The sequence below is a fragment of the Coloeus monedula genome (genome assembly GCF_965178545.1).
Source record: "Coloeus monedula genome assembly, chromosome: 24".
Lineage (NCBI taxonomy): Eukaryota > Metazoa > Chordata > Aves > Passeriformes > Corvidae > Coloeus > Coloeus monedula.
Window position 1 is genome coordinate 1,348,960 of NC_138804.1, and position 14,048 is coordinate 1,363,007.

At 55.7% G+C, this 14,048-nt stretch overlaps 3 protein-coding genes across 4 annotated transcripts; all 3 read left to right on the forward strand.

The window, feature by feature from the left end:
• Nucleotides 1-774: 774 nt before the first annotated feature.
• On the forward strand, nt 775-1,824 carry CNR2 (cannabinoid receptor 2; the record flags this gene model as incomplete). Its single annotated transcript, XM_082296603.1, has 1 exon — nt 775-1,824. The coding sequence occupies one exon, from the start codon at nt 775-777 to the stop codon at nt 1,822-1,824; it is 1,050 nt and encodes a 349-aa protein (XP_082152729.1).
• Nucleotides 1,825-3,204: 1,380 nt separating this feature from the next.
• FUCA1 (alpha-L-fucosidase 1) lies at nt 3,205-7,633 on the forward strand. 2 transcript variants are annotated; one of them, XM_082296620.1, is made up of 8 exons: nt 3,205-3,568; nt 4,060-4,194; nt 4,393-4,530; nt 5,180-5,285; nt 5,645-5,845; nt 5,994-6,184; nt 6,700-6,799; nt 7,394-7,633. In XM_082296620.1, the coding sequence occupies exons 1-8, from the start codon at nt 3,225-3,227 to the stop codon at nt 7,532-7,534; spliced, it is 1,356 nt and encodes a 451-aa protein (XP_082152746.1). In that variant the 5' UTR covers nt 3,205-3,224; the 3' UTR covers nt 7,535-7,633. The 2 variants fall into 2 exon arrangements, with proteins under 2 accessions (XP_082152746.1, XP_082152747.1); XM_082296621.1 differs by lacking the exon at nt 6,700-6,799 and having other exon boundaries at nt 7,394-7,484.
• Nucleotides 7,634-8,663: 1,030 nt separating this feature from the next.
• HMGCL (3-hydroxy-3-methylglutaryl-CoA lyase) lies at nt 8,664-12,514 on the forward strand. The gene is made up of 9 exons (XM_082296813.1): nt 8,664-8,735; nt 8,853-8,942; nt 9,134-9,241; nt 9,596-9,691; nt 10,230-10,378; nt 10,701-10,764; nt 11,014-11,202; nt 11,468-11,593; nt 11,910-12,514. Exons 1-9 carry the CDS (start codon nt 8,685-8,687, stop codon nt 12,009-12,011), a joined length of 975 nt encoding a protein of 324 aa, XP_082152939.1. The 5' UTR covers nt 8,664-8,684; the 3' UTR covers nt 12,012-12,514.
• Nucleotides 12,515-14,048: the final 1,534 nt, after the last annotated feature.

Sequence of the window (14,048 nt, forward strand, 5' to 3'; positions counted from 1 at the left end):
CAGTCCTGCATGCCCCCATTGGTATGTCCAACCTGCCCTCTAATATTGATGTTAAACATAACTTTGAATCACTCTGACCATGGCACAGGCAAGATGGAGGGGGAAACACAACTGCAATGAGCCTTGTAAAGCTGCAACGGGCAAGCTTAAAAATGAAACCAGTCTTGTTATTTTATGTGTTCCAACAGCTTTGGTGAGGAGTAAATCCTTCAGAGTGCACTTTGTGTTCCCAGATGAGCTGCACCGAGTCTCTGGCAGTGCAATATCCCTCATTCTTCTCCATCCAAGCCATCTCCCGGGACAGCTTCAGTGGGACAGGCTGTTCTGCAGGGCCTGTCTCTGCCCACGGCACAGTGTCACCATGAGCAGTCCCTTCCAGTGCTGCTGGCGCTGAGCAGTGAATCCTGGAGGAGTGGTAACAGCTGGGCCAGGATTTGTACAATTCTTGGCGTTGCTGCTTCCCTCTTGTGGTGAGGAACCAGCCTGGGAGATCTGGTACAGCCAGGATGCCCCTGGGCTGTGGTAAATGGGTCTCAGCCAAACAACCAGCGGGACAAAGCGTGGAAGTTGGCTCCAGCATTTGGTTTGTGGACCTGAAAGCAGGTCTCTGTGGGCTGATCTCATTTTGCTTGCTTCTCTCTAAAGGCAGGGAAGTGTCTGGGTTGAATTTATTCCTTGTTAAGTCCTCTTCACCTCCCCCTTTTTCAGAGCATCCAAAGAAGTGCAGAAGGAAGCAGAAGGCTCTCTGTGAGCTCCTAGCTCCAGGTAACCACCATGGATACTTGTAGGATACCTGAAAACGCCTCCAAGTGCAGCGGGAACACCATGGAGTGCTTCATGGTGCTCAGCACGCAGGCACAGAAGATAAGCATTGGCATCCTGTGTGGCCTCTTTGGGACAATGTGTGTTTTTGAGAACTCCTTGGTGCTCTACCTGATTTTCTCTTCCCCTGGGCTCAGGAAAAAGCCTTCCTACCTCTTCATCGGCAGCCTGGCCCTGGCTGACATCCTGGCCAGCATCATCTTTGTCTGCAGTTTCGTTAACTTCCACGTGTTTAACAAAGCTGGTTTCTCCAAGGAAGTGTTCCTGCTGCAGCTGGGAGGGGTGAACACGTCCTTCTCCGCCTCCCTCAGCAGCCTGCTGCTCACAGCCCTGGACCGCTACATCTCCATCAGCCGGCCCTCGGAATACAAGCTCCTGATGACCAGGAAAAGAGCCTGGACAGCGCTGGCAGTGCTCTGGGTGACCTGTGCCACCATCGCTTACCTGCCCCTGCTGGGCTGGAACTGCTGCGTGCTGGATTCCGCCTGCTCCGAGCTGTTCCCCTTTGTGGATGACAATTACCTGTCGGGCTGGATCTGCTTCACCGTGGTCCTGCTGGGCTGCATCATCTACGCCTACGCCCACGTGCTCTGGAGGGCTCGCCAGCACGTGGCCTACATGGAGAAGCACCAGGCACAGGTGGGGAAGCAAAACACCCGGATGAGGATGGACGTGATGCTGGCCAAGACCCTCGTCATGGTGCTGGCAGTCCTCACGCTCTGCTGGTCCCCCGTCCTCGTGCTCATGATCTACAGCATCTTCGCCAGGCTGAGCGACCACCTGCGCAAGGTGTTCGCCTTCTGCAGCACCCTCTGCCTGCTCAACTCCATGGTGAACCCCATTATTTACGCCCTGCGGAGCAAGGAGCTGTTCTCCTCCCTGAGGAGGGTGTTCTCCCACTTCAGAAGGCAGCTGAAGGCCTCTGAGGAGAGCCCAGAAGCAGAGAGCACCCACAAGTCCTCCGTGATAGAGACCGTCTGCGAGGACACGCACGTAGTGTAGGGAGGCACCTGTGGAAAATCTGTGCCCTCAGGCTGGAAGGAACAGCCTGGATCACTTTTTTCTTTTCTCTTCTGATGGGAGCTTAGGGATCAGCTGTGCTGTGGAGACAGCTCCTGCTGATGTCACCCTTCGATGCTGGGACATAAAGTGCACAGACTTTGCTCTCAGGCACAGCCTGGGATTGTTGGGGTGTCCTCTGCAGGGACAGGAGTTGGACTGGATGATCCTTGTGGGTCCCTTCCAACTCAGGATAATCCATGATTCTGTGATTCTATAATCTCCCACCAGGGGAGGCTCAGGTTGGACAGCAGCAGGAATTTCCCCATGGAAAGGGTGGTCAGGCTTTGGCAGGGGCTGCCCAGGGAGGTTTGGAGTGGCCATCCCTGGAGGTGTCCAAGGAAGGGCTGGAGGTGGCACTCAGTGCTCTGGGCTGGGGACAGGGTGGGGATCAGGCACACGGTGGACTCGATGGTCTGGGAGGGCTTTAACGACCTCAGTGGAACATTCCCACTATGGTTTAAGGACTTGGCCAGAGCTGGGGCAGACAAGGACCTTGCAGACAGCACATTTCTTCCAGGAGGTTTCAGGAGAGCTGACCTAACCATGCAGGTGTTTGTTGGATGTCATGTGATTAAACATTTAAGCCATTTTCCAGGTTTTTCTTCCTTTTCTTTCCTGGTGTACAAAGTCCTCCAGGTGACAAGTTTAAGCCCAAAGTGGGGCAGATACTTCGAGCATGAGGAACTTTTTTTGCAAACTACAAAATTGCAAATTACACAGAAGCGGCACTTTTAGCTGAATGGACAGTGAAGTGGGACAGGGCCCTTCACCAGTGACCTGGAGCAGCTGGGCTCCTGCCAGCTCCCAAAACGCCTCCAGCAGGGATGATCCCGGCTGGGACATGGCCACGAGGTCCTTGCACTCTGCCCTGTGTCCCAGAGGATGCACCCAGCCCTCCAGGAAGGTTCGGGAGCCCTGTCCCGGGCCTGTCTTGGCTGCACGGGAGGGTCTGGAGAAAGGGAGACTGAGGGGACACTTACCAATGTGTGCAGCTGCTCCCGAGGGCAGTGAAGGGGCAGCTCCAATCTCTGTGACCACGGGCAGGATCCAAGGGGTGCGCCAGGGGAGGGCTGGGATGGATTTCAGGGAAAGGCTCTTCCCCCAGAGGCTGCTGGGCACTGCCCAGGCTCCCCAGGGAATGGACACGGCTCCAGGAGCTGCAGGAGCGTTTGGACAGCGCTGCCAGGGATGCCCAGGGTGGGGTTGTTGGGGCTGGAACCGATGACCCTCCGTCCCTTCCCCGGGGCAGCGGTCGGGCCGCAGCCTCGAACCCGCGGCCCCTCGGGAGCGGCGGCTGCCGTGACGTCACGGGGCGATGGCGGCGCGCTGAGGGCCCGGCGATGGCGGCGCTGGCGCTGCTCTGCGCGGCGGCCGCGCTGGGCCCGGGGCTGGCCGCGCCGCGGTACCGCCCGGACTGGGCCAGCCTGGACGCGCGGCCGCTGCCGGCCTGGTTCGACCGGGCCAAGGTGGGGGTGTTCGTGCACTGGGGGGTGTTCTCCGTGCCGGCCTGGGGCTCCGAGTGGTTCTGGTGGCACTGGCAGGGCCAGCACGATGCCGCCTACGAGCGCTTCGTGCGCCGCCGCTTCCCGCCCGGCACCACGTACGCAGACTTCGCACCCCAGTTCACAGCCCACGACTTCCAGCCCCGCCAGTGGGCACAGCTCTTCCAGCGGGCCGGGGCCAGGTCAGCGCCGGGGATGGCCGGAGTTGGGGTCCCTGAGGGCATGGGGGGGGTCCCTGAGGGGATGGGAGAGTTGTGGGGGTCCCTGGTCCCTGAGGTGCCATGGCCAGGGGTTCCTGAGGGGATGGAAAGGCCTGGAAAGGATATGGGGCTATTCCCAAGAGGATGCAGGGGTCTCTGAGGGGATGGAAAGGGGAAGTCTGGGGATGCCTGAGGGATTGGGGCTCCCTGAGGGGTCATGCCCAGGGTGCTGAGGAGACGACAGTCTTGCTCCTACCTAAGTATTGATTGTTCACTCTTTTCCAGCATTAAAATCCACTAAAATCCTCTATTATTCTTATATTTTCTTCTAAATTTTAAGGATAGTGACAGAGGGCTCTTCACAGCATGGTTATCCAGTGCCTTGCTGTTTTAGTGACTGGGTTTGCAGTGAGGCTGGGAAATATCTCAGTTGTTCTTTTGTCATCCCAACCCAGTCCTTTTTTTCCCTTCAGGTATGTGGTCCTGACCACCAAGCACCACGAGGGCTTCACCAACTGGGGGTCACCGGTGTCCTGGAACTGGAATTCTGTGGATACAGGGCCCCACCGAGACCTGGTGGGAGAGCTGGGAGAAGCCCTCAGGGAGAGGTAGGGCCCTGCCAGGGCTCTTCTGTCAGAGCAGTGAATCCTCCTGGCTGTGCTTGACAAACAGCAGAAAACCCTGAGTTCAATGTGAAAAATTGAGTGCTTGCAAATAATGAAAAATAATAATGCCAGTAATTTAATTTCCACTGCTTCTTAATCCCCACTGAAGCCTATTTCTTCCCTCTGTGTTTTGTCCTTCAGCAACCTCCGTTATGGGCTGTATCACTCCCTGATGGAGTGGTTTAACCCTCTCTACCTCGCTGACAAACAAAGTGGCTTCAAGACCCAGAGCTTCGTTTTAAAGAAGACGATGCCAGAACTTTATGACCTTGTCTTGAAGTAAGAGGCACAGCCAGTTCAGAATCACCAGCATTTCCTGCTTTCAGTTCTGTAGGGAAGGATGCAAAGTGGGTGCAAAGAAGAGAAATGCTAATTTTTGCCGAGGCAAATTCTCTTTGCTAACCAGTAATGATTTGTGGTACTTAGAAAAGGGGTCCGCTTGTGCCCTGTGGAAGGTCTGATCTCTAGAATAAGGCAGGGACAAATTTTTCCTGCAAAAGCAATTGCCTTTAATCCTGCCTTTGTGCAAGGTGACTGGAAATGGAGCAAACTGCTCAGTATTTAGTAGAATAGAAGAGTGATTTCACTGTGAATTTGCATCCGTGCCTTGCTTCCCCTTGCTGACAAAAATACAAGGCTTGGGCTTGTGGGTTGTTCTCCCAGCTCAAGAATGCCTCATAATTGTCTTTGAGGTGCTAAATTCTGGTTTTTTTGGAAGAACTTCACTCTCTCTTGAGCTGTGGATCGACACCTTGTTCTTTGCTGCTGCAAGGACCTCACTTGGAGCTTTGTGTGAAGCAGAAAATGAAGCAAAAACCTCCTGGTGATGTCAGGCAGTGGGAAGGGGAAGTGAAAGGATCCCACACCCAAGAAACACAGTGTGGCAGGAGCAAACAAGCCATTTTGAAACAACATCTGTCTCTCTTAGATACAAACCAGATCTGATTTGGTCAGATGGAGACTGGGAAGCTCCAGATTCCTACTGGAATTCCACCTCTTTCCTTGCCTGGCTCTATAACGACAGCCCTGTCAAGGTACCGCTGTCTGCTGTCCCTCGTGGCCTTGGGTGGGTGTGGAAAGTCAGGAAGCTGTGGGGTGTGTGATCAAACCAGAAACCTCCTTGACATTTGCTAAATGTGTTTTATATTCTCTGACAAAGAAAGAACCTTATCCTGTGACAGCTGCACTGTCCTTTGCAGGACACTCGTGGGCAGCTCAGGCCAGGAGCTTTGTTGCCTCAGCTCCTACCTGAATCCCAGAGAGGGATTCAGCCTTCTCAGAAGGGTTTCCATTACACAGGGAATTTTTAGGTCCTTCCTTAGGTGGGGTGACGGCCAACTGGACAGCCCAAGAACAAAAGGTTCTGTGCCCTGAGCTGTTTTTCTTCTCTCAGGACACCGTGGTTGTCAACGATCGCTGGGGTCGGGGCTGCTCCTGCCGTCACGGGGGTTTCTACAACTGTGCTGACAAGTACAGGCCAGGCACCCTGCCAGATCACAAGTGGGAGATGTGCTCCTCCCTGGACAAGCTCTCCTGGGGCTATCGCAGCAACATGAGCCTCGCTGAGGTGATGGATGAAATGAGTATGATTGAGGTAAGAAAGCTGAAATCAAAATAACCTGGGGGAGGATTACTGGGAATCAGAGGCTTCTGGAGCAGCTGGTGAAGGATAAAACTCCTCAGTTTCTGTGTTGTCAGAGCTGAAGATAATGCAGTTTGTTATCTTGCTTTATCTGCCACAGGAGCTGGTGCAGACTGTGAGTTTGGGTGGCAACTACCTCCTCAATGTGGGACCTACAAAAGAAGGGGTGATTGCCCCCATCTTCCAAGAGAGACTCCTGGCCCTTGGGAGGTGGCTGGACACCAATGGGGAGGCAATTTATGAATCCCAGCCTTGGAGGGTGCAGATGGAGAACACCACAGACACGGTCTGGTAAGGACTCTGCTGCTCAGAGCAGCTGAGCTGATGTTTATTTCTTATCTTTTCTTAAATTTGGTACACTCTGACCCGGAAGTGTTGCAATTAGGATTTCATCCATTTTAGTTGAGTAGGAAAAAAAGCCAACCCGTCCTTTAAAAAGTGTCCACGCTGTCACCACTGTTTAAGTAGTGGTCCTGGCCAGAAATGCCTACAAAACTGAGTTGTTTTTATTTCCTCCAGTGTGGTCAGCCCAGAAATGTAGAGCAGGGATCAGGATGAGGCCGTGTATCCACCCTGCCTGAGGCCAGGCCAGGTTGACAGTGACATTTGCACACCTGGACTTTGTTTGGGTTTCATCAGCCAGCGCTGACGGGCTGATTGTGGGTCCAAAGGGACAGATTTTGGAATGAGTGGCAAGTAGGTGACCCCTGTGGGCTGACAGAAGGCAAGGCAGAGTTCTCGTGCTGGCTGGAAAGGTCAGGTTGGTGTCTGGTGCCCTTCACCCTGCTGAACTCCTGCTCCCTCAGGTACACCTCCAAGGGACCAGTGGTCTTTGCCATCTTCCTGCTCTGGCCTCGGGACAGTGACCTGCATCTGTCCTCGCCCATTCCATCCCCAGGCACACGGGTAAGGGACTTTAAAAAAGACAGCACACACTGAGAGCCCATTTGGGGGTGTTTGTGGGCTGGGAAGGACCAGCCTGACTGCATTTAGGAACTGGGGGGAGTGGGAAAGTTGTGTGCTGTGGGCTTCCTGCAGATCCTTGCAGCATCCCAGGCTGTTCCCCAGGCTTTGGCCCACTTGACGTGGAACACGGGGCTGGACAGGCTCATGGCTGCCAGGGAACAGGCAGAGACTCTTCTCCTGGAGTCTTTTGATCCTGCTGTCGCAAGGCAGGGAACCAAATATCCCCAGAGCAGGAGTGGCTGTTCCTGCAGCCCAGATTCAGCTCAGGTGCACTGCCCTGCTCGTGGCAGATGTCACCATGACGCAAATGTTTGAGTGTCCTTTGCTCTGAACAAACAGGGGCAAAGCATCAGCAACAAACACCCCCCAAAACAACAAACCAGAGCCTGGTGTGGCCTCAGAACACCCCGTGTGTCGCCCTTTGTGCCACGTGAGCTGGGGACCTGCAGGGCTGCCCTGGCCTGTGGGCAGTGCTGGGGTGTGCAGAGGGGACCTGGTGAGCTCCAGCTGAGTGTCCCCTCCTTTCCTCTGCAGGTGACACTGTTGGGGTATGCTGGCACTCTGAAGTGGCAAAAATCCCCGGGGAAAGGGATGCTCATAACCCTGCCCTACATGCTCCCGTCTCCTCTCCCTCCTCAGTCCGGCTGGGCGGTGAAGCTCGAGGGTGTGAAGTGATGCCTGTGGGGGGGGACACAGCACCTCCCCCTGCCTTTCTTTTTGATTGAATCCAAGAGGGTTTTTATTTTTCACGTTGAATACATTATTTTTCACTCAAGAGAATCTCTCCTCCTATCTCTGTTGCCTTGTGTTACGTTGGTGTTGGTCAGCTACTTCCATGATGAATAAATCCAATGGAAGCTTGCTGGAAGAGAATCTGGAAGAAATGACCTGTAAAAAATGTGACACAAATCCATCACCAAACTTCAGTTTATATTCTGCTGCAGACAGCTACAAGAAAAGGTTTTGTTCTCGGTGAATTTTTAAGAGACTGCACCATTGTGAGTTGCACTTCTGAGCTGATGAACTTTCAGCTCCAGTGAGAGCAGGTTTCCTGCGTGGATGCTGAACTCCTTACAAAGGGTTCAACAACGCGTGTCTGAGGGATGAAACTGCTCACAGGAGCACGCAGGTTGCTGCGAAGGCCCCACAACCTTGCAGACAGGCTTTGTTTTATTCATGTCTGAGCACAACCTGCCAGAACACTGGGAGCTGAGCACGAGCAGAGCCCCGGGGCTGGGCCACGTGCGGAGCTGGTGCTGCGGGGGCTGTTACTCAATTGACAAACATCCAACTGCCCCGGTTTCAGAGAACCGAGCGCCAGGGATCCGCTCGCAGGAGCACCGCCAGGCTCCGGGGATGACGCCGTTACAAGCAAAAAAAAAGGGGACAAAAAGTGACAACAGAGCGACGGCCTCTTCGCCTCGCAGCCCCATCACGCCGGTAACCCCTGGCGCGGAGCGGGGCCCGTCCCAAAACAAACAGCGCCGTGTTTACCCAGCGCGCCGGCCAGCGGGAAAGCCGCGGTATAAGTGCGCGGCGGGCGGGCGGGCGGGCAGACGGAACCATGCCGCGGTGCGACACGGGCTGCGCGCTGCGGGACGGCGCCTGGGGACAGGTACGGGCTGGCTCCGGACGGCGGCGAGGGCACGGAACGGGAGGCGAGGGCACGGAACGGGAGAACAGGGCACGGAACGGGAGGCGAAGGCACGGAACGGGCGGCGGCGGTGCCGGTGCCACGTGCGGAGCGGTGCCCATGTGACCGCCGCGGCCACGCCCCCCCCGCGAGTCACGTGTCGGGGCGGTGCGGTCACGTGAGCGGGCGGACATGGCGGCGGCGCGGCGGCTGCTGCCGCGCTGGGCGGGATCGCTGCGGCCCGTGAGGGAGCGGAACGGGGGGAAGGGAGCGGGCAGGGGTCGGATCGGGGAGCAAAGGGAGCGGGGGGTGCTGGCACGGAGCCGAGCGGGGCTCGGCTGACTCTTCTCTCCGTGCCAGGTGAGCTCCGCGGCGGCGGCGAGCGCGGGGTACCCGAAGCGCGTGAAGGTGGTGGAGGTGGGACCCCGAGACGGGCTCCAGAACGAGAAGGTACCGGCGGGTTCGGGCTCCCAGCACCTCCCGGGGGAGGTTGTCCAACCAAATCCCCCGAATGTCCCACTGTGCCCACCAACGCGGCTTCTTTTGTTCTTTAGAAGCTTTTTTGATATTGAAAAAAAAATTTTCTCAGTGAAAACTGTAATGTGAAATTAATAACTTTAGGTCATTCTTCTTCTTTTCAGAATGTTGTACCCACACCAGTGAAGATCAATTTAATCAACATGCTGTCAGAGACGGGGCTGCCGGTCATAGAGGCCACCAGCTTCGTGTCCCCCAAGTGGGTTCCTCAGGTCGGTGTGCGGAGAGGACTTGAAGTGGTTCTAAAAGTACAGCAATCCAGTGATGCTGCTTGCTCCAGATTCGCTGTTACTGGGCAAGAGCCAGCAGAGGAGCTGTGATATCCCAGAGCTTCCCTTTGGGCCCTGGAAAGAGCACAGGGACAGGCAGGTCCCACACAAACAGCTGGTTGTGCACATTGGCCTGGCTGGGTGACTCCTGACCCCTCACAGGGTGCATTTCTCTTTGCTTTTAGAGGCTCTGATCCCTAAATATTTCTGTGCCCGTTATAAGAAGGAATTTTAATGATGATTTTGTGACTGGCAGACTGACTGACCCTCACAGAGCTTTCCTGGTTTGCTTTGCAGATGGCTGATCACACCGAGGTCATGCAGGGCATTAATAAATTACCTGGGATCAGCTACCCTGTGCTGACTCCAAACCTGAAGGGATTCCAGGCAGCGGTAAGGGCTGGGAGAACCTGAAAATCCACATGGTGCTGTTTTCAGTGCCACCTGATCCTTTGCTGCTGTACCTGTGACTTCACCCTTTTCAAGGCAAACTTGGATGTGTCCTGGTGGTTTTGCTGCAGAATGAACTGAGGGAAGGATTGGGTTATTTGGGGGAAAAACACTTTTATAAAATGAGAGAGCTGTCATCAGAGATTGTAGATCATAGAGTCATTGAGGTTGGAGAAGGGCTCCAGGATCTTCAAGTGTAAGTAAGCAAGGCAGGTTTCTTTAGGAACAGAAGGGGCTCTGTAAAGGGAAGTGTTTGTGGAGCTGGTTTGAGACATCTCTACCAAGAGGTGCCATCGAAACCCTCGAATTAACGCTCGGCAGTGAAGTCATGAAGTGGTGGCTGTTTGTCATTTCCCTCATAAGAAAAATCACCTGGCTTTGACTTAACAGCAGAGCTGGTTAAGGGTTGGACCGCTCATCTCAGGGGTCTTTTGCACCCTCAGTGGTCCTGTGATTCCACTTTGGGATTTTTTATTTGCAGGTGGCAGCAGGGGCCAAAGAGGTGTCGATCTTTGGGGCAGCATCCGAGCTGTTCACCAAGAAAAACATCAACTGCTCCATAGAGGAGAGCCTGGAGAGGTTTGACGAGGTCATGAAGGCAGCCAGGGAAGCCAGCATTCCTGTCAGGGGGTAAGGAGTTCCTGCTGGAATTCACCCACCGTGTAATCATTCATTCAGGAATGATCCAGGATCGCTTTGGATCAGATTTTCTTGGCAAACATCCCACATGGAAATGCACAGATCACAAACCCACCAGCCCTTGGAAAACTTTTCACACCCATGGAAGAAGGAATTGTTGAAATCCTGTAGCCTTTGTCCTCTGGACTTCTGGAACATAAAATTAATTCTCCCATCCTATAGACATGGAAAATGTACAAGTACTGACTGGTTTGTCCAGTAGAATCCCACTGCCCCTTCCTGACTAAAAGTGTGGGATTCTTTTTAACCACAGATATGTTTCCTGTGTCCTCGGATGTCCCTATGAAGGGAAGATTTCTGCAGCTAAAGTTGCAGAGGTGAGTCAGTCATAAATACAGCCAGAATTCCTGGGAGGCCTTTGACTCATTTTTGGGGATGTGAAGTGGGCACTGGGGGATGTGTCAGACCGTTTAACCAAAGGGGAGGTTCCAGGTTCTCAGAGACTGAATCCAGCTGAAATGGGGAGGTTTTAAATCCCAGAGAAGAGTGTCCAGGGAATCATGGCACAGCAGGACTGCAGCTCCAGGGAGGGAAGGAGCTGAGTGCACGTGCTGGCTGTTGCACAGGTCTCCAAGAAGATGTACTCCATGGGGTGCTACGAGATCTCCCTGGGGGACACCATCGGCGTGGGCACCCCCGGCAGCATGAAGGACATGCTGACAGTGGTCATGAAGGAGGTGCCCGTGGGGGCTCTGGCTGTCCACTGCCACGACACCTATGGACAGGCTCTGGCCAACATCCTGGTAGCCCTCCAGGTGGGATTCCTGCTCTGGATCGCAGACTCATGGGATGGGTGGGTTGGAAGGACCTTAAAGCCCATCCTGTTCACCCCCTGCTGTGGGCAGGGACACCTCCCACTGTCCCAGGCTGCTCCAGGCCGTGTCCAGCCTGGCCTGGGACACTTCCAGGGATGGGGCAACCACACAAATAAAACACCTTCCCTTGGGGTTTTTTGTGCTTGCTCGGGAATTGCAGATTTTGTGCTTCCAGAGCAGCCCCTGACTGGGGGTTTCTTTGCAGATGGGGGTGAGCGTGGTCGACGCTTCCGTGGCTGGCCTTGGAGGGTGTCCCTATGCCCAGGGAGCCTCTGGCAACGTGGCCACAGAGGATTTGGTGTACATGCTCAACGGGCTGGGCATCCACACGGTGAGTGGCAGCTGCCTTGGGCTCTGCTCAGGCCTCAGCACGGGGCAGGATTTGGCCCAGGGAGCCTGAGCGTGCTGGGGGCAGCCAGGGAGGCTGACTGGGCCTGCAGTGCCAGGACAAGGGGAATGGCTTCCCACTGACAGAGGGCAGGGTTAGGTGGGAAATTAGGGAAAAAATACTCCCTGTGACGGAGGGGAGGCCCTGGCACAGGTTGCCCATCCCTGGCAGTGTCGAAGACTGGGTTGGATGGGGTTTGGAGCAACCTGGGATGGTGGGAGATGTCCCTCAAGGTGTGTCCTGTGCCTTTTCCATGCAGGGAGTGGATCTCCAGAAGCTGATGGACACAGGCACCTTCATTTGCAATGCTCTGAACAGAAGAACCAATTCCAAGGTGTCTCAGGCATCCTGCAGACTGTGACACTGAGCGGAATTTCTCCTTGGATCAAGAAAAAACTGAGGATCCAGCACTGGCTGGGATTCCTCTCTGATCTCCCGAGCTCCTTCCCGGCTCAGCGTTTGAGAGGAAACTGAAAATGCACCAGAATTGTGAAGAAATGAAAGAATATTCTATTTTATTGTATTATATTGGACCTTGAGGATGTCACCATTTGCCTTAAAGAAGGGAGGACATGGAAGGGCTGAGAAAAGCTCTGACCAGACCAGCACCCACCAGCTCCTGCCTGCAGAGCAAAGGACAAGGCACAGATTTTGCAGTTAGAGCACTTCTCCAGGTCAGGCTTTGCCCTTCCTCCCTTCTCTCCCCTCTGCAAAGGCGAGGGCTGAGTCCAGAGGTTCTCCCCGTGCTCCAGGTGCCAGCCTTGGGCCATCTCAGCCTTCAGGGACTGTGCTACTGGACTGTGTATCTGTTGTAAGATACCTCTAAATGCCAGCAGTAATAAACATGTTATTTAATAATCTAAACTATTAAAAATTTAAAATTAAAATTAAAAAACCAGCTAAGGAGCTTTTGCTGCTGGTTTGGTTCCAAGGGCCTCTTCTGTGTGGGAATGCTGCATCATGGCGGGCTGGGGGGGGTAAGGAGTTCCTTCCACCCCCAGAAAGCAGAAACACCTCTGCTCCTCTCGGTGATCAGGTCCTTGGGAACTCCTCTATTTAAAATAATTTATTGAACAGTTTCTTTGTGAGACTGGAGACGAGCGGAGGAGCCTCGTCCTTTCAGGGGGCGGGGCGAGCGTGAGGCCGCGTGTACCGCCTCTCCACATCGCTTCGATAAACTGAAACAATTCCCAACCCTTCGCTAATGAGCGCCGCAGAAATGAGGCGGAATCGGGCAAAAAACGCGAGCGGGGTTCGGGGCAGCGGCCTCCTCCCGCCACCAGGGGGCGCTGCGGCACCGCGCGCACCAGTGGCCGCCGTCCCTCCGCGGTGTTTTGTCCGCGCCGCCGCCCCGTAGCCGTGACACGTTTCCATGGAGGAGCCGCGCGCGGGGAGCCGGGGGGGCGGGGCCAAGGCCCGGCCTTAAAGGGGCCGCGCCCCGCGCGGGGCTGAGCGGGAGCGGCGGCAGCGGAGGGTGAGAGAGCGGGGGGGACCGGGAAGGATCGGGGAGCGGGCAGGGGGACGGACGTGCTGCCTTGCCCTGCCCTGCTTCCTTTGGTAGGGAGAACCCAAACCCCCGGGGTTTCGGGTCTCCATGGGTCCCTGGGGTGATTCCAGGCCCTGGGATGAATCCAGACTCCGGGGTCTCTCCGGGCCCCTGGGGTGATTTCAGCCCCGGGAAGGAATCCACTCCCCGGGGTACCTTCTGCCGCCGGGCCCGGCTCCTCCGGTCCCTCCCGGCCCTGGCCGCGCTTCCCTGCTCAAATCCGCGTTGTTTTGCCTTCCCCGCCCTCTCCCACCTGGCCCAGGTGCTGTTCCCTCCCGCAGCCCCGGGGCGGGCCCGGCTGGGGGGCTCAGGTTGGGTTCCAGCCCGAGCCGCAGCTCCTGGGGGGAAATCTCCCGGCTCTGGCTCCACATCCCCTGGGAACACCGTGGGTCCTGCCCGCGACGGAGCCGCCGGGTCCCACGGACGTGGCTGCGCTTTGCAGTGCCCCAAAGTCCACCTTCCTGGGGAGGAGACGTGGAGTGGGGCCAGCACTGGGGGGGGAGGCTGGGACCGTGTTTAGGAGCTGGGGGAGAAACACGGAATGGGTGAAGGGCACAGCTGATACCCCTGTTGAGACCGCCCCAATTAATCAATTAATTAATTAATAATGAGAACTCCTGCCCTTTGGGTAAAGCCTGAGGGAAATGGGTGAGCCCAGGAGCTCGGCTGGGTTTAACAGGAAGAACCTGGCCTTGTGTCCGGGATGTGGCACCCCCGTGTCCGGGAGGTGTGACCAGGCTGGCCACACCTGGTCCCTCCTGGAAGTACCTGGAGGCCGTGCTGACGTGACAGCGTCCGAGCTGTGCCCACCCCGCAGCTGAAGGATCTGGGGCTTTTCCCCCGCAGGGAGCC

Coding starts and splice junctions, on each gene's coding strand:
- FUCA1 (XM_082296620.1), top strand. CDS start 3,225: ATGGCGGCGCTGGCGCTGCTCTGCGCGGCGGCCGCGCTGGGCCCGGGG. Junction 5,286..5,644: donor ATAACGACAGCCCTGTCAAG/GTACCGCTGTCT, acceptor TTCTTCTCTCAG/GACACCGTGGTTGTCAACGA. Junction 5,846..5,993: donor ATGAAATGAGTATGATTGAG/GTAAGAAAGCTG, acceptor TATCTGCCACAG/GAGCTGGTGCAGACTGTGAG.
- HMGCL (XM_082296813.1), top strand. CDS start 8,685: ATGGCGGCGGCGCGGCGGCTGCTGCCGCGCTGGGCGGGATCGCTGCGG. Junction 8,943..9,133: donor ACGGGCTCCAGAACGAGAAG/GTACCGGCGGGT, acceptor TCTTCTTTTCAG/AATGTTGTACCCACACCAGT. Junction 9,242..9,595: donor CCCCCAAGTGGGTTCCTCAG/GTCGGTGTGCGG, acceptor TTTGCTTTGCAG/ATGGCTGATCACACCGAGGT.